This window comes from Talpa occidentalis, unplaced genomic scaffold (genome assembly GCF_014898055.3).
Source record: "Talpa occidentalis isolate TD23 unplaced genomic scaffold, MPIMG_talOcc4v2.1 talOcc4.6, whole genome shotgun sequence".
Lineage (NCBI taxonomy): Eukaryota > Metazoa > Chordata > Mammalia > Eulipotyphla > Talpidae > Talpa > Talpa occidentalis.
The window spans coordinates 122778852-122805800 of NW_023604972.1; the positions used below are offsets into that span (position 1 = coordinate 122778852).

At 42.3% G+C, this 26949-nt stretch overlaps 1 protein-coding gene across 9 annotated transcripts in view; it reads right to left on the minus strand.

The window, feature by feature from the left end:
- The window catches only part of RAI14 (retinoic acid induced 14), a 129040-nt gene that overhangs the window by 80536 nt on the left and 21555 nt on the right, over positions 1-26949 (minus strand). For all 9 annotated transcript variants that reach the window (XM_037529201.2, XM_037529204.2, XM_037529203.2 and 6 more), the window contains exon 2: positions 23146-23230. In XM_037529201.2, coding sequence (XP_037385098.1) covers positions 23146-23181 — 36 coding nt within the window. In that variant the 5' untranslated portion in view covers positions 23182-23230. The remainder of the gene's footprint in view (positions 1-23145; positions 23231-26949) is intronic.

Genomic DNA, 26949 nt, shown 5'->3' on the forward strand with positions numbered 1-26949 from the left:
AAACTTGAAATTATTTTGCAAATCTCATTTGTGTTTAATGTAATTTTAAAAGTTATTCTAAAGAATAGTGAGTTGAGAGACAGAAACCATCAAGTAGCAGTCTAAACGGACTCCTTCATGGGTGCTTAATAAATGCTACAGAAATCTATCTGTTTGAACCTAAGAAATTTTTATGAAGAATTTCAACTTTTTATTTATTTATTTATTTATTTTGGTGGGGCCCACGCCAGCGGCCGGGGAACGAACCAGTGCTGCAGAGGCTGCGGGCAGCCTCGCAGCCCAGTGCTCAACCGCTGCGCCACCAGGGGAGGCCCGAATTTCAACAGTTTTAATAGAAATAACTCATTACTTGAAAGAAAATAAATTTCAAAGACAGCAATATAGATCAGACTAGCATGCTTATGTCAGGAAACTACATTGCAGAATCCTACTAAATGGATCCTCAATGAAAAGTAGTCAAACCGGGCCTCCCTGGTGGTGCAAGGGGTTAAGACGCAACCTATGAAGCTATCCGCAGCCTCTGCAGCACGAGTTAGATCCCCCGGCCGGCCAGGAAGCTACCCACATGGCGCAGCAGACCTCTCCTGACTCACCTGCTGCTCCCCTCAGCAGTGCACTTCGGTCCATCTGCCTGTTCTGTTCCCCACTGTCTCTGGTGAATCCTCTCGCCTCCCTGCCCCACCTCTGGCCTGTACCCCAGCTCTTGCATGCATAAAAATAAATTTTTTAAAAAAAGAAAAAAATAAAAATAAAAAGTAGTCAAACCTGAGCACCTCCCTTTTAAAAATTGCAGGGTTTTTTTTGTTTAATTATTAGAAGTACTTTTTTGCTGTGTCATTGCATTTTTTGGTTATTTTCAAAACATAACACATTCAAATAAGCCTCTGGGTATTTTTAATAGAAATAGCAGCAGTAGGAGTAGAGTTCATAAGCACCAAAACCTGTTTCCTTTAATGCTCAAAATGACTCAAGAAGCAGGCACAGAGCTGTTAAGTCACAAAGATACGTTTCCTAAAGATCTTGTCAAAAAGTCTGAGTCAAACTGTGACCTTTCACTGTCCCTTCCTTAAGGCTACACTACATTTACCAAATCAATCAACTCTTCCTCCTCTTGACTCTTACTATCATCTGCTCCCATCTCCTGGCATGGAAACTTTTACCACTCTTCCTCTTCTGGGCATTCAAAGAGTTTTTAAATCTAATTCCAACATACCTCTAGAATTGACTCACTCCTTTCTGGCCATGTCTGACCCCCATTTCCTTGGGACCTACATCCCTTCTCACCTGAACAACCGATTCTCCCTATCACCAGACCTAAGCTCTCCAGGTCGCTCTATAGAGCCCTTCACATTCAGTTCCTTAAAGTGAATCCAGGCAGGTACTTAAACCTTTTAATCACTCCCAGGACAGCATCCCGGAAGCCACAGACCTAAAGCAGCCAAATCAGCTTTCTTTTATTTTCCCAAAAGGCCACCTCACTGCAGAGTGGACCATATGGGCACACCCCGCTCATTCTACCTCCACACCTGTGAAGGCGAGCCGACTCCATCAAGAGGGACCTCTTGCCACCCTCTTCCAGTCTGCACATTCTTCCTTTAGCGAGTCTTTCCTTCCGTCCCCAGCCCCTTCTTTGGGGTGGGTGACAGTTTTCTTCTTTGAACTGACTCCCATGTCAGCCGTCTTCTTCTCCAGCCGCATTCCATGCAATCATTTCCCTTGCCCAAACTTACCACCATCACCACCCACCCCATCACAGGCTCAGAAAGCAGGGTCTGGGTCCTGCGTTCTGAAGAATTCACTGAAAGTACTTAGAAAACGCTTATTAAATTCACTTCAAAATCCATGTTGCAAAAATTGTATTTTCCTCTGAACTTTGAAAGCATGTGCATGACATCACTCATAATGCACTTCTGCAGATTCTTCCTCTACATCTTTCTAACGTCCTGACTCATCAAGGAAAAGTGCAGGTTCCCTGGAGGCAAGGATCGTGTCTCCCATTTTCTACATGAATCCAGGACCTTGTATCTGGCAATTACTGAATACATATTCTCGAATGTTTAGTTGATTTCACCTGCAGTTGCATTTCTCCAGACTGTTCTAATCCTCGAGATGTGTACCCAAGGGTACTGTAGGAAATGTTACCATGTGGTACATTCCCCCCCCCAAAAAATGGCTTGTATCACCCCAAACCGGTTCTTTCTTAGATATTTACAATGTAGATGAACATATTAAAGGCACTTGTATAAGAAAGGAGTTTAATCATTTTGCTAAATAGGACATTTTCCAAACATATTCAACGCAGGAAACTTTTCTTACATGTAATACCTGTTAATACCTAGCAGTGCTGCTTGGGGAAACTGTCCTAAAATAACAGAAACAGCCATCTATATATAACTCAGTGCTCAGCTAAGAACATATGCAAAAACATTTTTAGTTTCAGTACACTTTCAAAACATTATTATGACTAAACTCCCTCGAAGGACTTGTAAAGTGGGAAAATGCAAAGAAGGGAAAATCTCATTGTTTTGTTTTCCTTCCAGCCCCCTCTATTTCTCACTCAGAAGTCCCTCCCCCTCCACGTATGATTTGAAAAGTCTGTCACTGTCAGGACACAATGTGACCACTTATTCCTCCCACTAAGTACTTGTTTCAGCCATCTTGGAATTGAGAGAGCTTTATTTTAACTCCAAATAGAGCCTTTCTTTATTACATTTTAAAAGAACAGGTTTAGGACCTCCCTGATGGCGCAAGGGGTTAATTAAGCACAGCACTGTGAAGAATTCAATCCCTGGCCAGGGATCTGACCCACATGGCGTGGCAGCCCTCTCCTGTCTCGCCCGCTGCTCCCCTCAGCAGTGTATTTCATCAGTCTGCCTGTTCCGTTCCCTGCTCTGTGTCTGGTGAATCCTCTCACCTCCCTCCCGCTCCCGTACCTCTGGCCTATATCCCAGTTCTTGTGTGCATAAATAAATAAATCTTCTAAAAAAAAAATAAAAGAACAGGTTTATTAGGGAAAGGAAAGGAGAAGAAGATTCTTGCACAGACACAAACAGGCAGAAAGCACTGCCATTGCTGCTTTGAAAAAGGAAAAGGTTTGTGAAAAGAAACACAGGTCAGATGTTAGTCACAGGTGGGCAGGAGAGCTGCCTTCCAAATATCGATAGATCCTTTCACTCTTGGGGAATAGGTAGGTTTTAGGTTCAGGAAATCTACCTTGAAAACACAGAGAAATTAAGTGACTTGATTGGCAATGTGACTTCAGCTTACAGAGAATTCGTGAAATTCAAATTCAGAGATATATCAGTAAGGGTTATGTCCAACACTATATAAAAGGAAACGACAAATAACACTGACTTAACAAGAGAGAGAAGTCTCTACATATTAACAGAATTGAGAGGAGCGAGTCCAGAGCTGGTGTGACAGCCTCCCAAACATCTGAAATCGGGGCTCGCTCTATCCATTCTGCCAACCTAACACAAAACATCTTGAAGATCACCTCAGAGCCCAAAATGGCCATTGATATCCTAACCACCAAGTTCTCATTCCACGTAGGGAAAAAATATATATAATGGAATAAACAAAAAAAATTTATCTTTCAGTAGAGTGATACGGTCCCTTTATGGAGCCTTTTCCCGATCCCCCTTATCACATGTCATTGACTAGGATCTGGTCGCACAGGCAAAACCAGCTTAAAGAAGGTTTTAGCTGAGCACATCACATCCCAAATTCTAAAAAATGGGATGTTGTTAAGGAACAGAAGACTGGGTATTCTACTGGCAATGTCGGCCAGGAAAACACTATTAGAATCTGATCTGAGAATGCTGGTCAGAAATCATTTACATGGTGTTTTTCATTCCTTGATATGAATCACCTGCCAGGGTTGGGTAGTAGAGAGGTGGGAGGGGAGATCCCTGAAATTTGGGTTCCCAGGCTCCACCCAGAGTTACTGAACCAGAATCTCCAGGGCGAGAACATGGGGATCTCTGATTTTCAGAAGCACTGTAGGTGATTCTTATCATCAAGCAAGTTTGGGAAACTGTGAAATCTAATCTTCCACCCAACTTGGCAAGCTCAGCAAATTTCTGAGCCTTGGGGTGCTGAAGCAGTGGGGTCCACTCCTGAGCAGCAAGAAACATGGAAGTTCTTTCTGATACTAAGGCTACTTGTGTGGGAGGGCTGACCCCACAGACAGAGATCACAGGGAGTCACCGTAAAGAAATTAACAGAAGTTATTAAGAACCAAGTAACCCTATGCTAGCTCCATCACATGAACAGATGCAATTATTTAAAAAAAAAAAAAATCAATCCATGTCCATATAGAAAGCTTTAGAATCATCGTTCTCTGCTTTTTTCAACCTTTACCAACTGGGACATAAGTCAGGGTCTCCTGGGCTGCTTAGCACCTTAAAGACAAGCTTGTTGTGATCAATGAATGCCAGGCCTGATGGGAGATTCTGATTTCATTTGCTATTTTGCCCAGGCTAATACTGAAAAAATCTAGTGAGTTGACTTGCTATTAAAATCATGAGGGGTGGACACCCAAGATTATATGGGTGAAAATTTGTTCCTAAGCATCAATAGAAAGGGTTGAAAACTAAAGCTCAGAACAGTAGGAAAACCTTTCTTGTGTAATAAAGCTGACACTGAGTAGCCACAGACTTTGAAAGCTGACTTAGAGATGGAATTCTGTGGGAATAAATGTTTCATCATTAATTAGCAATATTTTGACTAAATGGCTCTAAGAAGGCTCTTGGGCATTCAATTTTATCTGTGGCATAATGTCTTTTATATTCAATCTCACCCCTCATGGTTTTAATATCAAGTAAACTTGTACCCTAATTAAAAAAAAAAAAAGCTACTGATATTTTGACTATTGCAACTTGGCAAAAACCTCAAATATCTAAACCCAAAGTTGCCCACCACCTATGAAATATGTTCTAATAAATCTAAGATTCCTTTTCTGTGTAGGTGAAAAGGGCAAGATAATGACTTGACAATTGTTTAACAGATGACATGATCATATATCAGAGCCCTGCACACTTCTTAGAAACATTTAAATTTCCTTCTACTTGATTTATTACTTTAAATATGGTTCTAAAGAGTTTATTAAATTATATCTTCAATTATACACTCAGGAGCAATTTAGCTTTTGTACAATCTAATTCTCGATAAGAAATTACTCCACTTCAGGAACAAACCAAATTTGTAAATACTGTAGATGTACAAGACATAAGTAGCCTTTTTCTTCCTTTCTCTTCCACTCTCTCTTCCTGGCCATATCTCAACTCAATCTCTCTTTGCTTTTGCCATTTTTTCCAAAGTTTTGATTTTCCCCTTGGAGAGGTCAGAGACTTGGAGATTTCCTGTCCACAGCTCTGCTTTGTGCTTAAGGAAACATGAAAAAAGACCTGCATATTTCAAAGGAAGGTTATTATAATCACTATATACAATAGGATCACATTCTTTCCTCCCTGTTTGTTCTTAATTAGTAGAGATTACAAGAAATGTCATGGGTGACAGGAAGAAGAGAATAGGTTCTAAGTCAGAACCGAAGGAGACTTGCACACTCTTCAATTAAGATGTGAATTCTTTTTTCCAGATGCCCGTGGGACTGTGCACAACTCCAGTAAAAATAAATGTACTGCTTTTGGACTCTCTTACAGAAGCAATTACCAGCGGACACAGAGATGGATGGGAGTAGAGGGGGTTGGAAGGAGACCGGAACAGGAAATATAAAACTTTAAATTTTAATGAGACTTTTGAGAGCATCTTATTTCACCCACGTGGAAACCCAGGGAGTAAGCTAACTTGCAGGAGCCTCATATATGTAACTGGCAGAGCTGAGGTCAGAAAACTAAGTGCTGTTCTGTCCACAAAATTGCCTGCCACGTCTTCATGCCAACCAGAAGAAAGAGTGAAGCACTGGGGCAATCTTTCTGCCCCTCTGGCCTCATGTTTTAGATAGTTATCATCTCTTACTATGCTATAGTCAATGGGAGGGGATGGTGACATAGGAAGATCTTAAGTTACTGCCAAGTCATGTTAAAAAGATGAAAACCTTTTGTGGAGTGGAAAGAGGATATTTCTCATGACGTGCAATCCACACTACAAAGTTCAAGGTCAAAGACTCACTTGTAACACAGCAAATACTACTGGATACACGCATTACATCTACGTCCATAAAATGGCCCAAATAATTGGGCTCTTCAAGTTGAGGCCACAGTCATAGGAGTGGGCAACAAAGACTAAACCACACAGGTCAGGAATCAAAAGCTTGAGTACACCTTGTGCTGTAGCATAATTGCGCAGTACACCCAAAAACAATGCCTGGAGATTCTGAAATGAAAAATTTCGTCTACAAATCCAGAATTCTCAAGTATCATCTTTAAAATGTCAATGCAAGTATCAAAATGTTAGCCTCAAATCCATTAGTCTGATGTACTTTGAGTAAGGGTGTACCAAATATGAGGAAAAGCCATAAAATGCAGAAACTATCCTTTAGTGACATTATATGTAGATTTGATTACCTTATAAGAACTCTTCATTGTGCTCCATTTAATGAGCAATTCCAATATGGAAATATATACACATTCCAAGGGTTCATAGAAAACCAAGGCTGCTGATTTAACATTTCAAGGAGAAGTATGAATTATGTGAAGGTCAAGCCCCTTTTTAAAAGTATATTAGGAGGCATTATCAAAATAAGGAAGTGGCTATAAATCTGAGATCTGAGACCAGTAACTCCCTTGTATGGACAGAGAAAAACACTGGGGCAGGACAATTACATTCCTAAGCAAGGAGAACACTTACCAGAAAAAACATACCAAGGCCGAGATCACAGCAGCAAAAAAAGTGCATCTGGTTAAAAAACTCCACACTGAAATTAGTGTCGCTAACCAGCAGCTCCAGCCCAAACTACCCTGAAGTCAGAGGGCAAATGGCAGGGTACCACCTACTCAAATAAAGGAGTAGCTTGCAAACATTAAAGGAAAATGGGAAAGTAGCTATAAACCCATCCACAACGGCAAATTGAAGGGAGCTGGTAGCTTCCTTTGATGTGATTGTACTAATGTGGAGCCGACTCAGGTGGCTGTTTCACTTTCACTCTCCACAGGTATGAGACTTTCACTCTTCCCAGGTATGCAGTTTGCTTTACTTTTGTTTTTTGTTTTCTTATTAGGGACTAACAGAGCTGTTCAGGAGAGAGATTCTGCAAGTCACATTTTCTATTTTCTGATAGCCTCATTTTAAAAAAGCAAAAAGAATCAAATATAATTTTAACTATCTTCTATATCCCAATATGCCCGAATATTCAGTATGAACATGGAAACAATTTGTGGATGTTTTACATTTCTGCACACTCAGTCTTCAAAATCCTGTATACTTACACTACATTTCAATTTCTTTTTTTCTTTTTAAAGATTTATTTATTTATACAAGAGCTAGGGTACAGGCCAGAGGCGCAGGAGGGTGAGAGAATTCACCAGAGACAGAGCGGGGAGCAGAACAGGCAGACAGACCGAAAAGACTGCTGAGAGCAGCGGGTGAGACAGGAGAGGTCTGCCACGCCATGTGGGTTGCTCCCTGGCGGGCCGGGAATCGAACCCGCGCTGCAGAGGCTGCGGACAGCTTCACAGCGCTGCGCTCAACCCACTGAGCCACCGGGGAGGCCCTACATTTCAATTTCTGATGCTACATTTTTATCAGAAATACTTGATTTGGATTTCATGAAATTTACACTTGAAAAAACTAAAATTTGCATAATCATATTGAAATTTTACTAGCATCCAAATTGTGTATCCATTTTTTAATGTAAGTTTATTGAAGTAAACAAAATTGAAAATGCAATTTCTTGTCTCTCTGGCCACATTTCAAGAGCTCGCCAGACATGGGGCCACTGGAGTAGGCAGCACTCGCCTGACACCCTGTCCCACCTCACAGGAGTCACTTCTTGTGCCAAGGCCCCATGAATAGAAGGAAATAAACAAGACTTGAAATATTGTGTCCCGACAGAATCGTCAAAAAACAAAACAAAACTTGGAGTCAGTCCATAAGAAGACAAAAATAATTTCTTCATTATCTAAAACCTTTATGAAAATCAGCTTAGGAAAACAGAAATAGACTGTTTTTTCAAAAACCAGATTCAATAGATGAGGTCCATCTAGAATGAAGGGTAAAATTAGACAGTATTTGGAAAAGGGAAGTGAATATCTGTGACCCTTCGTCTTATGGAATCTTCAGGAATTATGTCCTAGAAGGGAGGTCCTTTTTCTAGAATTCCCACTTTACTGAATAAGAAACAGAGGATCAAAAAAGTTAGAGATAGTAAGTGGAGTGTACAAATTTAGACATCAAACTTTAGTTTGCACCAGAATCCTCTGGGATGGGGTGGCTGAGCTCCTCTCCCAGAATTTCTGATTGGGTAGATCTTGGATGAGTCCAAGAGTCCGCATTTCTAGCAAGTTCCCAGAAATCTGCACATGACACTTGGGGAATGAAAAGACTAGAAGAAAGATAGGTATATTTAAATGAGATAAAGGAAAGAACAACCACAAATTCTCTTAAAAAGAGAATTTGACTGGGCAATTGACTGCTTGAATCTGAGCTGGGTGGATGCACAATGTTTTAATCTCCTAGATTCAGATCAGAAGATGATGCGATGAAGACTAATATCCCAGCGGCTGCCTTATCTTGAAACTACTTAAGTGGAAGCCTCAGAACCCTCCCTGTATGGATTCCTTTTAAAATCTGGCAATGTGCCTACATAGTGTATATATTAGCATGTACACATATATGCATTTTGTAAAATATGTGAAAAGTATGTGAAAATACGTAAAATATGTGAAAGTAAAATCCTTTGATTTTTTTCTAAAGAAGGACTCTATATTTTTGTATAAACCTCAGGCTCAATGAAACAGGGATCTATAGCTTCCAGATTCTTTTCTAGAAAGAGAAAAACATTAAAACCTTTTAAATATCACAAATATGTTTAGAATTCATTTTAACTCTTAATACATGAAACAATTTTCAGTAGATCTCTGCAACGATTTTAATGACTATAATATGTACTCGAAAATACACTCAGTCAAAATTTTTGACTATAATGCTTAAGTGGTTTCTCATGTTTATATTAAAAGCATTGCCAGGGCCTCCCCTGGTGGTGCAGACGGTTGAGCGCAGCACTGGGAAGCTGTCCGCAGCCTCTGCAGCGCGGGTTCGATCCCAGCAGGCGAGAATCCCACATGGCATGGCAGACCTCTCCTGTCTCACCCGCTGCTCCCCTCACCAGTGTAATTCAGTCATTCTGCCTGTTCTGTTCCCCATTCTGTCTCTGGTGAATCTGCTTACCCGCCCCTGTATCTGGTCTGTACCCCAGTTCTTGTATGCATGAGTAAATAAATCTATCTTTAATAAATAAATGAATAAATGAAATGAAATGAAATACTTAAAAAAAAAAAAAAAGCACTGCCATAGAGGCCTCCCTGGCGGCACAAGGGGTTAAGCACAGCACTGTGAAGCTATCCGCAGCCTCTGCAGCAAGAGTTCGATCCCTGGCCAGCCAGCCAGAGAGCAACCCACATGGCACAACAGACCTCTCCTGTTTCGCCCACTGCTTCCCTCAGCAGTGTACTTCAGTAGATCTGCCTGTTCTGCTCCCCACTCTGTCTCTGGTGAATCCTCTCACACCCTGCGCTGCACCTCTAGCCTCTACCCCAGTTCTTGTATGCATCAATTAATAAATCCTAAAAAATAAATTAAATAAATAAATAAAAGCATTGCCATAAGTTAATCCTAAAAGTTAAACACTTTTGCCCATCCTTATTTTTTCATAACCCCTCCAAGTAGAAGTGTTGATACGGACATATGCAAATTTTAATTTGCTGTAATTTAATGGAATATAACTTTGTAACTTGAATTTTTCTCCACTTAAAGTGCTTTAATTTACACACTTTCCCAGTTGCTGTATAAGTTTTTTAAGCTTAACATTTTTAATGACTCTAGGACATTCTTCTCCACAGACTATTTGTGTACACCTCCAACACACTGCTTATTTTCCATTTTTCATTAATACAAATATTATAAAATAAACTCTTTTAAGTTATTTCCCTTAAGCTGGCCAAAAATTATACCAGTGGCCATTCCAACAGTATTATTTATAGAACAAAGGCATGTGTTGAGAAATGACATGTATGAATAGAGCTGATATGGGCTTAGATAAGGTTGAATCAGCTGCCCTCTCTTAATCAGAACCCAAACACGTGTGAGTTTGTGGTAATGAGCAACCACGTTCTTAGCAGAATCAGGTTCTCTTGTGACCAAAGACACACAGATGCTAGTTAGTAGTTGCATTAAAATTCAGATAAGCCTTACCCACGGAACAGACTAGTCAATTTTTTTTAAGATTTTTTTTTATTTATGCATACAAGAACTGGGGTACAGGCAAGAAGTGTGGGGGGTGAGAGGACTCACCAGAGACAGAGTGGGGAACAGAACAGGCAGATTGACAGAAGTACACTGCTGAGGGGAGCAGCGAGTGAGACAGGAGAGGTCTGCTGCACCATGCGGGGTTCTCGACAGCCAGCCTGGGATCAAACTCATGCTGCAGTGGTTGTGGATAGCTTCATAGGTTGCGCCTTAACCCCTTGCGCCACCAGGGAGGCCCCAGACTAGTTAATCAACCTATATCAGGTCTAAATTCATGGCTATGGTCTGCTCAGTATGGTTCTCTAGCCACGAGTGACATAACAAGCCACAGACTCAAAATAATTTCAAAGCGAGGTCACAGGTGGCTATACATAAGCCAGACCCCCTGATGTTGCTCCTTTATATCGCACAACACAATTGCAAGTGCCGAAGAAGATATTCAGAGCTTCCTAAAGAGAATCAAACCAGAAAGCCCTGCAGTGGGGAGAGCAATAAACAGTGGACAGACCCCAGAAGAATGAGGGGGGATGATGAACTGTCTGTCTTATTGTTAGGGGGAAAAGGTTGTCCTAAAGTTAATCCCATACAGGCTTTGTGGACTCCACCCCCACCCCAGGCCAAAGCCAAAGACACTGGGAACTCCAAATCCCATCCCCACCAAAGGGAAGGTGGCTGGGACCTGAGGGTGGGGTTAAGCAGCCAGGGTGGTATAAAGCCAGACACGTGTGCTTTGGTGGGGGGTCCCCCATTTTGGCTCTCCACCAGCTCGCAGCGTCCTGCCAGCTCGGAGAGTGACTTTGGGTTTCCAGGTCGGCGGATCGGGTAGGACACATTAAAGACTTTATTTCCCTATTTTCTCCCTGAGTTGTACATTTTCCTTCTTTCCTTTTCCCTTGTAAATAAACCTTTTATTAACCTTTTGTGGGTGCCTGTAGTGGAGTATTCTTAAGTCCCTTTTAAGCACGCGGGTGAGGACCCACAGCCAGGCAACCCGCTCAATATCGGGGCTGCCCTATAACATTTTCATGTTGCTCTTAGTTATTCCTTCAGTAGTGACTGGTACCTGGAGCTAGAGCTAGGTTGGATCTTGCACACTGTGGGGGTGGAAGGCAGGGGAGAGGAGAAGAGGTGACGACAATGATGACGACAATGAACTCCTCTGACCTACAAAGACCAGACAGCCACTAAATCCAGGAGCTCACAAGAGGGAAGAGGCGACTTTTCAAATGCACTCCTCCAATGGCAGGAGTCAAAAGTAACAGTCTCCCAGGACCAGAGCCCACAAAAAACCCACTTTCCAGCTATTCACAGGGCACAGCCAATTCCCTGAGACCAGGTCCCAGTGCCCACCACCAGCACTGGGAAGACAGTGCCAGCCTCCACAAGCACAGCCCACACAGCCAAATCCTGCCCTTTGTTATTTAAAATACAGAAAACAATAGGAACATTCCTTAAGTCTCAGATCCCAATTTGCATTTTTAGATACTCCTTTCTGTCCTCTCCCCCACCAATCCCCCAAAACAGGTCTAACCACTTTGCTTTCCATAAACTCACCAGCTCTTATCTCTGGCACCAAAAGCTCTCAAAAGTGATCAGGTTAGCAGGCTGAGCATGTTTTGGTCCAAGTTTGCCCATGACTATCATCTGTGAGTTGCCACTGGAATTTGGAGAGCCGAATCTGAAATCCAATTCTCGGCCTCCATTCAGGGAGCTATTATAGAATCATTTTGTATCTTTGACAGCAAACATCTGTGCACATCAGCAATCACTGACTCTATGATGAGGTGCGGTTGTCAGAGCCAGAGTCTCCAGGCAGGTATCCTGTTCCTCCTTCACCTTTGGCATTCCCACAGGTGTTAGGGGTTGAACTCCATCCTCTTTAGATTCCCAAACCCCGGTACCTCAGAATGTGACCTCATTTAGAACAGGGTCAATATGCATGCTTTCACTCATATGTGGGATATGAAGAAACAAAGCAAAGGAACAGACAAAACCAAACCAAACCCTTGGAATCCAAGACTGCAGAACTGAGGTTACCAGAATAGAGGGGAGGGCCAACGGACTGTGATGGAGGGTAAAATGGTGCTTTGGTGAGGTGTGTGGTATGTTACCACACCTCTGAAGAGGTATAAAGCTGTACCTTGTAAGAGCAATATTAGCTCAATTTTGAAAAGAAAGAGGGTTGATGCAGATATAATTACTTAAGATGAGGTCATACTAGAGTAGGGTAGGCCCTTTATCCAGTATGATTGGTGCCCTTATAAAAAAGGGAAATTTGGACAGAGACCCACAGAGGGAACACTCCATGTGAAGATGGAGGCACGACCCTGACCTGCTAACACCTTGACTGGAAACTTCTCTTCCCCAGATCTGTGTAACACGACAATTGTTGCATCCACTCAATGTATTACTTTCCTTACACAGCTGTGCCAGCAACTAACAAGACTCTCCTCCATAAAATGGGGGAAATGGTGCTTCTCTAACACAGAGGAAGAACTACATTAGAATGTGTTAAGTTGCTTAGAATAATGCCTGGCACAGAGGGGCATTTTAATGTTGAATAAATATTCTTTAAATGTTCTTTTTTAAGCACATATCCCCCCCCCCCCCCACCCCCTGGCCAAACTGCATACTCTCACCCCTCCATGCTGCTCAGGGCAGCTGAAGCTCAGGCCAGATTTCCCAGGAGAGGAGGGGCCTGCTTGGCTCGTGTGCCCAGGGAGGGTGAGGCCTTGTATATCAACAGGAATCTTGGTTTCCTCCCTGCTCTTCATGCCACACCCACTCAGAATACTACATCCTTTCCCCTCCCTCAGCACCACAGGCCTAGCCTGTGTCCTGGCTCTGACCCTCTTCCTCTGGTCTGTCTCTCGAACCCCCTGAAATCATCCTACTGCCCCAAATGTAATCAACTTGAAATCTCTTTCTTCAGTTCTACCCACCTCTCCCATGTCAGACTTCCAAGGTCCTTCAGAGTCCATCTCTCCCTTGAACCCATGTTCTCCCTTCCATCACTTGCCCATGTTCATTTCCCTCTGCATTTAGAGTCTCCCTGCCCCCATGTCTACTCTTGACTTTCCCTCACCATACTGGTTCCCTGTTAATCCTTAGCCATCCCACTGAAAAGGCCAGTGCCCAGCTCACCTGTTGTGTGAAACCCTCTCTAGACTCCCATGGCCTTTACTGCCTGCACTCCAGCTATCCTCTTGAATACACAAGCCTGTATTGCCACTATTCTTGCAAGTAGTCACAGTATCTCATCTGGACAGTAAGGTTTTGGAGACCATTCATTCATTGCACACTGCCTGCTAAGCAATAAGGCCAGGCACCATGTGCGGCACTGAGTCAACAGATACCATCAGTTCCCATCACGGAAAAGGGACTGTGTGCTAGATTTTGGCCTCATCCTCCTGATGAGGCTGTATGAGAAGTGTTGGTATCGCCCAACTGGAAGAAGAGAAAGCCAAAGATGAGAGAGCTGCAAGTTGAACACATCTCTAGGTAAGATAGTAAGATAAAACTGGGACATGATGGAAAATAGGGGCGGGTAAGAAATAATACAATGGGTCAGCCATAACCAGATCCAAAGAATGTAGATTGACATATTGTCCTTTGCACAGATGTCAATAGTTATTACACACACACATGCAAAATGGTCTCTACATATATACATATTATAATTACTGACATCCTTCAAATGGACAGTGCCTTCATCTACAATCTTTGGGACCTAGATGTACAATTATAGTTATACATACATTTGTATAGAAGGTAGAGCTGCTGAGCATATTCATTAATGGCTTAGATTAAACAGATATAGTTACAAAGTCTGTAGATGACTCAACATAATTATGATAATTATGACACAAATCAGAATTTAAATTGATGAAAAACTAGAGCAATAGAATGATTAAACAAATTTAATTAGCAAAATAAAAGTTAACCAGGATAAATACAGTGTCCTGCATTTGGGTATAAATATCCAATTGTGCAAGCACATAAAGAGAAAAGGCTTTGCAAACAACTGTGGTAGAAGAGATTCAACCCAATGAATCAAAAGGAGAATGTGGCTACAGAAAAAGTTCCTATGTTAGGTTACCTGTATAGCGCCATATACCTGAGAAATACAATGCTACTATTTTAAGTCCTTGTAGAACAAATACAAAATTTTGCTCAATATTCTAAGTCCCACAATTTGAGAATCAAACTAGTACACATGAAAGTAATGAATATAATTAAAACTCTTCAAATTTCCCATTTTTATAAACTGCACCTTGATGGAATACATGAACTCAACATAACCTTAAGTTTATGATGTATACTTGTAAGCTGACATCAGTCCCAAACTTTTTTTATGAAGGTTCCTATGAAATCAGGCCATGGCAATCCTTACTTGTATAAGCAACCCCAAAATAATGACAGCAAATGGGGCACCTAAACCAGGCCCGGTTCCTCCCACCTCTTATCACAGCAGGTCACCTAACATACTACTGGGCTTAAAAGGAAAAGTCTGACTGGTAACGGAATGTCACGAGCTGGAAACACTTGGGAGCAGTTTCCATATCTAACCTGATCCATTTAACTTCACCTGAAAAAGCACAACAGGCTCCCACCAACAGAACAGTGGAGAATTGGGCAAAAAGCGAAAGATATACACTTCTGGGGTAAAAGTAACCAAAACTGTAGAAAGTCAGTAATAATTGTCATTATATGTATTAGCCAAATCTCAGCCCAGTGGAATTACTGGAATTGCCTATAGTCAAATGGATTGGCTCACTAGGAAGCTAGAGGCCCAAGATTAAGGTCAGCAGGGTTGGTTCCTTCCCAGGGCTGTGTAAAATTTGTTCTGTGCCTCTCTCCTCACAGATGGCGGCTGCGGGCAATCTTTGGCATTCCTTGGCTTACAGATGCATCTCCCAGATCTCTTCATGGTAACATGATTTCCCCCTAATGTCTCATCACATGATCTTCCCCTGTGTGTGCCCATCTCTATATCTAAAAGTCCAGCCACATTGGATAACAGCCCACCTTAATGAACTCATTTAAACTTGATTACTTTTGAAAGGATCCCATTTCCAACCTCACATTCTAAGCTACTAGGGGCTAGAATGGCAATGTCTTTTTCTGGATGGGGCACAATAAAGCCAATAGCACTGCGTTCATCTTCCCAGGATTCATTCCTCTTGTCCCTGGGGGTTATCTTGGCTTTGGCCAATAGAGGAAACATTTTCCTACCTCCCTTGTAGCTAGGTAGGGACATGAAAGGGAATGTCACCAGCTTGAAACAAATATAAAATTCTGCTTAGAAATTTTATATTCCAGTCAGTTTCGTGGGCAGGTAATGATTGTGCACCTGCAGAGTCACATCCGTAAAAGGAAAATGCTTGTAGTTCATTCTCCTCCTTTCTGATTAAGACCTGGATGCAGAATATGCAAGAGGAGCATCACCCTAGACCAGCACCGTCCAACAGAATTACAATGCAAGGTTTGGTCACTGTAAAGTTTCTAGTAACTGTGTTGTAAAAATTCAAAGAAAATGAACATTAATGTGTATTTAATCCATATGTCCTGCATAGCAGCACTTCACTGTGTAATTACAAAAAAAAAAAATCATTACATCTTACATTTTATTCATACTAAGTCTTTAAAATCTGCTGTGTATTTTACACTTACAGCACATCTCCACTTGAACTAGCCACATTTCACCTGCTCAAAAGCCACAGGTGACGATGACTGACTATGCCTGAAGGGTGGCAGAAGGGCATCACTGAAGGACCTGGGTACCCAGATGAATCTGGGGAGCAGAACTCCTTGCTAGTCCTGCAGCACCTGAAACTTTGACTTGAGAATAAAACAATTTCTATCTCATTTGAGCAACTGGATTTCAGGGAATTTGGTTGTAACAGCTTAGCCTGTATTACAATAAACACACCCATTGGGAACTCACAGATGAACCCTGTAGCTTCATGAACAACCCTTCAATAAATGGACAGCTTCATGATTTCACACTGAGTGGCGGGCGAAAAAAACCTCCAAAAATGGAGCCCAGGTTTGAAATATTTCCACAGAAACACTGCTAGCATTGGGAAATACATCCCAGAAAAAAACTGTCAAGAACAGGTGGTTCCTCAGACTTTGTCTTATTCTATTCCCACATTCTAAGTCTACACACTTCCCAGCCAACTAGCCTGCTGGACAGCCCCGGAGGAAGGAGGAGGAGGAGGAGATTGCCAGATCATTTCGGCCTCCTGAGAAAATGAAAGACGAGATCCTTTCAGGGAGTGCTTCCCAAGAAGTGAAAATATTTTCCATTAATAATATAAAACTGTTCTAATAGTTGGATAACCAAGTTGATCAGAACACACTGGCTTTCCTATTAAAAGGAGGCAGGGATCCAAACAAAAGGGAAGTCAAGGCGAGTCACTAAAGTCATCTTTGGAGACATTGTGGGCCTTCAGCTAATGCTGATACCTGCTACCACATGGAAGAAAGCAACCAGCTCTGTACCTCACAGATCTCTGAGCAGAAACTCAACTGAAAATCTCCACAGAGTGAACTCAGAAGCAATTTCTACTTCACTCACTCCCAAGGAGAAGTCACATACAAAAATGTGTGATACAAAAGCCATCTAGGTCAGCAGTAGTTTGAAATGACTAGTTAATCCATGCAGAATAAAGATATGAGATAGCCTCGATGATTCACTGCTTTTATAAACTATCATATTTCCCCAAGTTTAGGGGCCAGATTCTGAGTTCCATATTGGTCTCCAGCTGCAGCTGGAACATCATCAGGTTTAACCAAGAACCCCTGGAATTATGGTCCAGGTAACTAGAACGAAGCTATGAACCAGGTAGCCAGCAACGGGGCTCCATTTAGAAAGAAATGCTTCATTGGCTCCATGGCAAGAGCAGCAGAGGCATCTGTTCTCTTGCTTTGAAAGTGAAGTCCAAGTGCATCTGCCTTCACCACTCAACATTTTCCCAGATCCTCCCCCACCATGGGTATGACACAGGTATCAGTGGTCTTTGCAACAAAGGCGAACGCCCGCAGTGATGGACAGCCACTGCCTGCACTCTTGGGGCAATAAGACAGAAGTTATTTCATGTAGTTTGAAGCACTGGGATCTAGGACTATGAAGGCCCTGTGCCAGCAAGTGCATGGAGCTGTAGACAGTACAAGATGTAGTGTCAAGAAAAATGGAGTTCAGGCCTCATGGATCCAACGGGGGACTTTGGTCAAGTTACTTAACTTCTCTTGGCTTTAAAGTCTTCCTCTGTAAAATGTAACAACAGCATTTTAGATGGCAAGCCTTCAAAGATGTGGTAAGCATTAAATGATCAAGCGCAGGCAAAGGGCTTGGTACAGGCCTGTCACATTATAAGCAATCAACGAGAATTCCTTTCCTTACTAGCGTGGTGTGGGTCAGCAATCAAAACGTGTTCACTCTCACTCTTGATGTTATATTTTAAATAATGACCCCCCCCAAAAAAAACTCTGAGATACTCTGGTCTTACTGTCCTAGACCCTGAAAATAGTCCAGATGATAAAGGAACTGTGGTGCTGTGGTCTCTGCAAGGTCATCTCTGCTGTATTTTAAAATTGTCTATGAAAAAACAGAGGCTTATTAGCTTTACAATAGATTTGGCCAGGGCTTCTCAGTCAACAGAGAGATTTGAATTTTAAATACTCCCACATTTTTTGGTATGTGTGGTGGGAGAGGCAGGCCTTGGGCATCTGTAAAAACTTATTTACAAATGATTAAAAACTCCTTGGAAAAATACCTTGGCCAAAACGGACGATTATCAACCTTCATCAGAGCCCTTCTCTCAACAGGCAACAAATTCAAACTCCTGTCTGGGCAGGATGTGTCTGGTTCCTCAAGATTCACTGGGTGTCTGCATTTCTTTGGCTGAAAGCTGCACTGTTAGTAGCTGCTACATAAAGAAATACCATCAATTCCATCGCTCATGGAATCAACCATTTTGAGCTGTTTTGAATTTTTTTTTTTAATGGCATATCCTCTGCTTCCCTATTACAATGGAAAACATAATTGGGAACAAATCTTTCATAAAATTAGATACACACCCACAAAGTAAACTCTGAAGACCTCGATCATGTTTGAGAGGCATTTCTCAGGATTTGTTACAAAGATCTTTCAAAATCCTACTTCCCATCCCTCAACCTCCACCCATTTCACTCAAGGCACTAAAAATTGGCATTAACAAAGAAATTCCAGAAGCCTGAGCATTTTATTAGCAAAGGGAAATCCCAACCTTCTTGGCCTCATTTCTCATGATGACAGCTCATTTTTCCATGTGGAACCACGTACTAGTTGCTGCAAATATTTAAAGAGGTAAAGAAGGCACTTCAAAAGAGAGTCGTAAAAGATATAAATAATGATGATTTAGAACGCTGCTCATTTTATAAGCATAAAAGTCAAGTGTATCCATTTTTAAAACTAGAATGAAAAATTTATAGCGTTCTTATAAAGACTCAGAGCCAGGCCACAGGCACTCTCCCGGGTTCTGGAAGCAATACGGTTACGCATGTTAAGGGTAATTTTGGACAATGAGACACCCAAATGCTCCATGGCTGACTCCACTGTGTTACCCACTACTCCTCTCCCAACCATCTGCTGAGTCCTACCCATACTCAAGGCCTGGAAGCAGTTCCACCTCCATAAACCTCCCCCAATTTCTACCATGATTCACCCCTCTGAAAATTTAAAGCATTTACCATCCAGACCAAAAATTGAACAACTTGTCACAGAATATTGAAGGTTCTTTTGATATATAAATCTAATTCTATTTGTATTCTGCCTCACTTATTTCCTGCATGTGATCTTTCTCCTCCCACCTCAGCTTATGAACTTAAAGACAAGAACCATTATTTCACAAATTCTCCTGTGTTCCCTCTAGTGTCAAACCCAAGTTTTAAGGACACCCAAGATAAAGGTATAGTTACAACCTGAAAAATGTCACCCACTGTAGAACAAATGTTTTAGAACTCTCTTTGGTCTCTGTGGGTTGCCTTCAGGGTTCCAAATATGGAACCACAGCCCATGGAATTGGGCTCATTCCCCACTACACTCACAAAAATCTACTTGACTTGGTAGCAGTAAGTGTTCCACAAAGAAGACTTGGTTTAAATCTTCCTGTCTGGGGATGGTCCTGGAGTAGCAGCAGGACCTTAGAACCATCCATGGGAGGCTCCTTTGGGCCCCTCTTGTCCTTTTTCACTCCTGGAATTTGCTCTCAATGGCCACAATCAGGTCGGGCAGCAGACCTCCCAGGAGCAGGCTGGCTGAAATGCAGGCACACCGCTGGGTCAGCTGCCTTCTCTTTATGGAAGCACGAACTTGATCTGCTGTCTCTCTTCTTCCTGCCCACCAGAAACACAAAGAACCCTTTCTTCCCCCTTCTCCTTTCAACCTCACACAAAGACAAGCAGGAAAATTTGATGGTGGATGGTTCAGGACACCTCTTGGAGAGAGAGACCACTCACTCCAGGTGAAGATTAGAGTTTGGCTCACTGAAGTGAATATAAACAGCTTAAAACTTGTTTTTCTTGTAACAAGGGATACAAGCATGTGCACATACATTTACAAAAAAACTCAAATTGAAAGCCACACGTTGAAAGGCAAGCCCACTCCATCACCTGTTCAGAGGCAGCTATGTCACCAGATTATTCTCTCCTCCAGCCCATCTCAACTTTTCCAATCCTACTCTCTATCCTGGGTGTCTGATTAAGAGACAGGAATAAATATTTACCAAGCATCTCCTGAGTGCCAGGTCCTAAGAGGTGTGCTCTCTGTACATGAGCACCCTGAGTCTTCCCAGCAACCTTATGAAGCTAATATTATTTTCTCCACCTTTTGGGTGAAAAACCTGAGGTTCAGGAGAGGCAAGGGATTGGCCTTAGGCCACACACCTAGATCCCAAGTCACCTTTCCAAGCTACTGCCTACATTACTTCATAAAGTCAAAACTCCACCCAAAACACCCCTTTCAGGAACACTGGGCTCTAGAATCAGGCTACTTTCTATGACTTAGAGCTCTCAGAAACCCACAGTAGCTTTACGGTAACTTACTAGGTCTCAGTTTCTTCATCTGGAAACTGAGTCTAACAATATACCTGCCACGTCAGGTCTGTGGCAGGAGCAAACAAATTTCATGTGAAGAGCTTGTTACAGCATCTAATACAGAGTAAATACTGCCTAAAGGCTAGCTGCTGCTATCGTACGGCTGGTTAACAAACTGGGTTTGAAATGGTTTTCTTCTTTGTTTTTTTATTCCCACCATATAGCTGTGCAGAGGCGTGGCTTTGGGAAGCAATTTGGGATGAATCTGATATTGTCTGGCCCCATTATACCAATTTCCTTTGCTTCCCCCCTCCCCCAGCTTGCTCCTCTAACATTTCTCAACACTAACTGCCAAAATCTCAGTCTTTCTGTTGCCAAATCCCAGAAGCTTTTAATGGTGTTATTACTGTGATTTTTTTTTTCATGGAAATATTTCAGGTTTTATTTAAAACTAGATTCCAGCAACACCCTCCCAACTACCTCTACTTTTGCATTTTTTAAGCCAAATGTTTATGTGCGCCTTCCCACTTACCCTGTTCCTATAGTAGGGAGCTCTAGACTGATTAAATTTTGTTAAAATAATCTCAACTTGCATAAATGGAAGCTACCCAAATTCCTTGGAATGGAAAATACATTTGCTACCCTGGTCACACAATTTACAGACCCATATCCACTCAACTGGGCAGGATCTCCATTTAACCAATGTTTCCTTCTTAACTGAAAGCCCAATAAGACATATAGACTGTGGTGCACGCCAGCAGCTGGGAAGGCTGAGGAAGTTTCTCAGGGAATTGCAGGAACAAGAGGCTAAGGGCGTCAAATGACCGAGGCTCTCACACTGGATAAAAGCTAGTGAATGACTTTGGCAAAGTCACCGCACATTCTCCGAGCATGTTAACTCACCTAACTAGTGAGCAAGTGACATGTCTGAACCTTGAGGGGATTGTGCTAAGTGAAATCAGTCAGATGGAGAAAAGACAAATATTGTAAGACTTCACTCATGTGGAAGACAAAGAAACAAAACAAAAACAAAATGGTGGTTACCAGAGAGAAAAAGGGAAGAGAGATGGTACCTTGGGTTAAGGGGACCCTGTGGAGTGGTAGATGGAAACTAGACTTTTGGTGGGGATCACTGTGTAGTCTATAAAGATGTCTAATTATAAAGCTGTACCCTGAAACGAGATAAAGTTTTAAACCAATGTGACTTTAATAAAAAAAAAAAAATTTTAAGAGTGAGAAGATGACAGCAACATTGTTCAAAAAGCCCTTCCCAGTATTCCCCAAACCCCTGCCTCCCTGGTGGTGCAAGGGGTTAAGCACCGCACTATGAAGCAGTCCTCAGCCTCTGTAGCCTGAGTTTGATCCCAACAAGGGAGAAACCCACATGGTGCAGCAAACCTCTCCTGACTCGCCTGCTGCTCCCCTCAGCAGTGTATTTCAGTCAATCTGCCTGTTCTGCTCCTCACTCTGTCTCTGGTGAGTCCTCTCACGCCCCCATCTCTGGCCTGTACCCCAGCTCTTGTATGCATAAATAAATAAATCTTTAAAAACAAACAAACAAAAAATAAATAAAAGCCCTTCCCACTATAATTGCCTTTAAGTGAGACAAGATGTTGTCCTCCCACCAGTATCTTGTCTGGTCTGGGCCTTATCAGGGAAGTAATTAATTTACATGTCACGATGCTCTCACAGGTGACAGCTCTGGCCCCAAAGAGGAGTGTGTGTGCCACACTAGCTTAAAAGAGGCAGCCTCCATCCAGTGCTAAAATGCAGTTGTGCTATGGTGTGATTCCTGCAAAGCAATAAATCCAGGTTCACCTTTAATTACCCAATGTTAAATGACAGCTGGGCAAGTCCATCATGAGGGTGACATACCTGGGCTGGCGCGCTAATAACTCATCCGTTAACTTCCCCCACGCAACAATTCTACTCAAAGCATCTGGAGGGCAGCTAGTATGAGACAGCAATCTCCTCCCCCCCACACACCCCCCACCCCCCCCCCCCCAGCTTTTACGAGGGGACCTTTGTTAAAGAATCATTGTGCATAATCCCACTGCTGTTATCTGTTTTCTCTGGGAGAACTTGTTTTATAATTCTGACATCATAACAGTTTCCTCCAATCCAAAGTCTTTTATGATGGCTAATACATGAGTAAGAACCCCAGGAATTCAGGGGGAGTAAAGGTGGAGGCACCAAGAGATATTATTGTTTATCACAAAAGCCTTCAAAGAGTTTTAAAAAAAGTTTCCTAAGGCCAAAGACAAACCATGCTAATACCTCCTTCCTGAACCACTGTCACGGGACAAACTTCTTCTAAACATGACATTCTGAATCAGATTCCAGGGATTTTAGAAATGAGGGGTTTTTTAATTATTTTCTTTAGTGTTTAATTGGACCATTCCTTTTTCTACAAGGCTCAGACCCCAGGAATTTTAAAATGTCACTAGTGACAGCAATACACACAAACAGCAAGGAATTTCCAGAGCCTGCCATTTGTAAAAGCCACCCCCGGGCAGGGGCCCAGAGCTGAATTCTGTCGTTGATTAACCCAGAGGCTTATCAAAGCAGGAGCAAGCACTGTTTCTGCAGCTCCAGGGAGCAGGGGTGGAGCAGCCAGAGGGTGAGTCACCAAGCACTTACATCGCTCTTCCTGAACTTCGCTTTCAAGCTCTTCATGTTTCGCCCATTCAGCCTTCCAAAAACTCTAGAGGAGATTTTTCAATACCTAAGCAGAGAAAGAAAGAAAGAAAGTTAAGTATCTACATTTCCAAATAGACACTAGGGCTATTCCCTCCCTAATGGGACTGTCATTTTGGCCCATGGGTAAGTGATTGGCATGGTAAAGTTGGGAAAGTGGTCAGTTAAGAGCAAGGAAGTGGTAAAGAACCCTTCTCATGTCCACAATGATACGCTCCCTAGAACTTGTTACATTTCAATTTAACCAAAACTTTATTTTTTGATTTTTTTAAATTTTATTTTATATAATTCTTACATCATTTTTCATTTTCGCACAATGTATGCATTTTCATTTTGGTTATAGTCCCCATACAATTCCCGCCCCCCCTTATTTTCACCCTAATTCCTTCCCCACCCCGTAGTGTGTCTCTTAACCAAAACCTTAAATGTCATTCCACCTTCCCAAATATTAAAAGTAGAACAAGTTTCACGGCTTAAATGTCTTACAAAATACAGTATCTGTGTACTGAACTAATTCCTCCACACATCTTTCCATTACAATACTATCCGCCTCCTTTTGAAGGGCCACAATAGCGAAGAAGAAGGAAAAAGGTTCATATTCCAGATGCCATTCATTCCCTATTTATTTTTCTCAGTGTTTTCCTCCTAAATGCACAGGGCAGTCAGATTAAAAAAAAAAAAGCCAGGAGCAACAAAGCCTCTCCCTCATCAAATAGCTCATTCCTCAGGAGGTCATGCTAATCAAGGAGCCTCTCCCAGTCTTTGGGGGACCCAGAAATTCCCAGTGAAAGCAGGAAACATCAATAAGTAATCACCTTATTTAGGAAAGCTCTATCTACTGGGCACCGACGTTATTTATTTTTTAGTATGTACCTTTTTCAGGGAAGAAATTCTTGACTTTTGCTGGACTCTGCAAGGGAATTCAGATCCGAATCCCAAATTCTGGCTTAAGGGGCACTGACTTTTTTTCCACCACCCTTTGGTTTTAAAACCAAAGCCAAAAAAGTAGAATCCTGTGCTAAAAATACGGAACAAACTTTAAATTTTCATCCTTAAATCTGGAAAATGTACTAAGTAAGGACCTTTGCATTAAGGTCAAAAGAGAAAACGTTTGTGTGACTTTCCATCACTTAGCAAGTACCCAGAAAATGTAACTTCAAGCCTCACATGACAGACAGAACGGGTGAATTTTAAGGGTATCATCCACTTGAGAACTAAGGAATAGTGCCCAAAGGCTTACCACAGTTGACCTTCAAAAAGCCCTTCAAGATCCCTCCCCCTGGTCCTTGTCACTGCCTCCAGATGCCACCCAGGGATTGATTCTCCTGATGTGTTTACTTTCATTATTGCTGCTGCCATTAAGCAAGGCCCCTTGGATAAATGGGATGAAAACTCGCCATCATAAGGCATTGCAGTCCCTATGTGGTCCCTTCCAACCTTCCCAGCCTCGGCAAGAGTGACAGAGTGCACATTGCCTCGGAAACTGTACCCACTCTAATTACACCTTGCTGAAGGCCAAGGATTTAATCACTGAGAAAACCAGAATGGGACATGACCAGTCAAAGGCAGACTCCGGGACAGTGTTTCTTAGAGTTGGCCCCTAATTCATCTGCATCACAAGGACCGGGGGACAATTTGCTAAATGTAAAACCCCAGTTTCACATCCCAAGGATACTGAAGCTCAGGGATCAGGGCCCAGGAGTCTTTCTGGTTGAATGTTCTTGTGCAATGAAGTTTGAGAACCTAGCATGAAAGTGGGTAGAACAAGGAATGTGCTTGTCAAAGCTGAGTTGGCTTGTAAACCTTTTTCATGTCAAGACAAACCATAGTTTGATGAAGCCTAGTTGACATAATCATGATAATCAGATATTCCCAGACCACCACTGACTCATAATTCTACACCCACCAACTGCAGCTAGAAAATGGAAATCAACCTTTGACTTCAGGTCCATCTGCCCTGTGGGCAAATAATCAGCAAGGAAAGAGGCCAAATCCATGCAGCAGGAAAGGCAGAGAAGGGAAGCCAAGGCTAGGAGAGTCCATCAGCTACAGCCCACCAAGGTGGAACACCCAAAGTGTTCCTTCAGTCATGGAACACAATGTCTTCGACAAGTTGGGCAAGACTTTTGCTTGAGGTCATGGGGGGCCTCATTGGCGCCATACCTGTTTTTTTGCTCTTGTTTTTGTTTTAGCATGACAGGGAGAAATATGCAAACTCTTATTTGAAGAGGATTAAATAAATATAGCAAGTAATTCCGAAAGTTTCCAGAGGAAGGTTATTAGCTCTGAAATGAATGTCTGCCTGGACTAGCAGCTCTGGGTGTGTGAGAGCTGGGTGGTCTATGGGTTCAACTCCAGGGAGACAGAAGACAGAGGTCAAGTGTAAAGAAATTCTGGGGACCTACAGAATAGTAACTCCAGAACAAGAACTGTAGCCGGGGTTATTAAAATTATTAATAGATCACTGCTCTGGTATTTGTGGAAGGATTTTAACACCTGGAGGCTGTGGCTAGTGGGAAGTAACCCATCTCTGAAATGAGGGCGGGCTCTTCACCCAGCATCTCCTCTTTCCCCAAAGGACCCATATTATCAATCAGGGGCTGGCCTTTGTCGGGTCAACAGGAATCCTACAGCCCCAGTTCCCAAATCCAAACTTTTAAAGTCCCAACTAGCTTACAGGCTCTCTTGAGTGTAGTGTCTGTGGAGGGAGACTCAGTTAAAAGCAGTCCTTGCAAAAGTCACCTAATCAAGATTCTTAATTTACCACAGTTGCAGTGAAGTGCAATTAACTGTGCAGCAGCCTATTTTGGACGGCGCAAAAAGAGGATGAAATGTTACAAAATTATGGGAACAGTTATCTGAACCAAGTTCTCATTGCAAGCCCAATAAAGAAAATTTACTCAATGAGCAGAAATGTTAGTCAGGCCACTCCCTCGCCAATCCAACATAAGTCACTGAAACATGGCTTCTATCAAGGTCGCCGGTCTCGTCAGGTGACCAGTGAGGACGGAGCGGACAGAGATGTACAGCCTTGCTTCCCACTCATCAAAAAGGCTGGAACTGGGTTTATTTATTAAGCTTTGCTTCCTTTCAAAAATAATGTAATTCTCAATCACAGCTTAACATGTGATTCCTTTAGCTGATAAAATTCTAGCCCGAATCCAAAAACTGGTATTAGGTGATGGAGCTTTGTCATGAACTAATAAATTAGAATTCAAGTATTAAAAAATAACTTATAGTGGGGCCTCCCCTGGTGGCGCAGCGGTTGAGCGCTGGGCTGCGAGGCTGCCCACAGCCTCTGCAGCGCTGGTTCGTTCCCCGGCCGCCAGCGAGGGTCCCACAAAATAAATAAATAACTTATAGTGGATATGGTGTCTCCTCTGGAGTGTTGAAAATGTCCTACATGTATTGTCACGATAGTTGCACAACCTGTGAACATTCCAAAAAGCATTCATCTGTACACTTCAAGTGGGTGAACTTAACAGATGTGAGTTATATCTCAACAAAGCTGTTTTTAAAAAAAACTTAATAATGGCCGTTAACTTCTCCAGCCCTTACAGATAGGAAAAAAAGTTCCTTTCTTCTTTGTTACCCCTATTCCTACACACAGGCACCCACATGTGACCTGCAGATCACTTCATAAGGCAATGGTGCCAATGTGGGTCCTCTTGGAGCTCCCCAAATATTCTGATTCTGTAATCAGAAGTGAGGCCAGAAATTTGTAATTTTTTTCAACTCCCTGAGTGA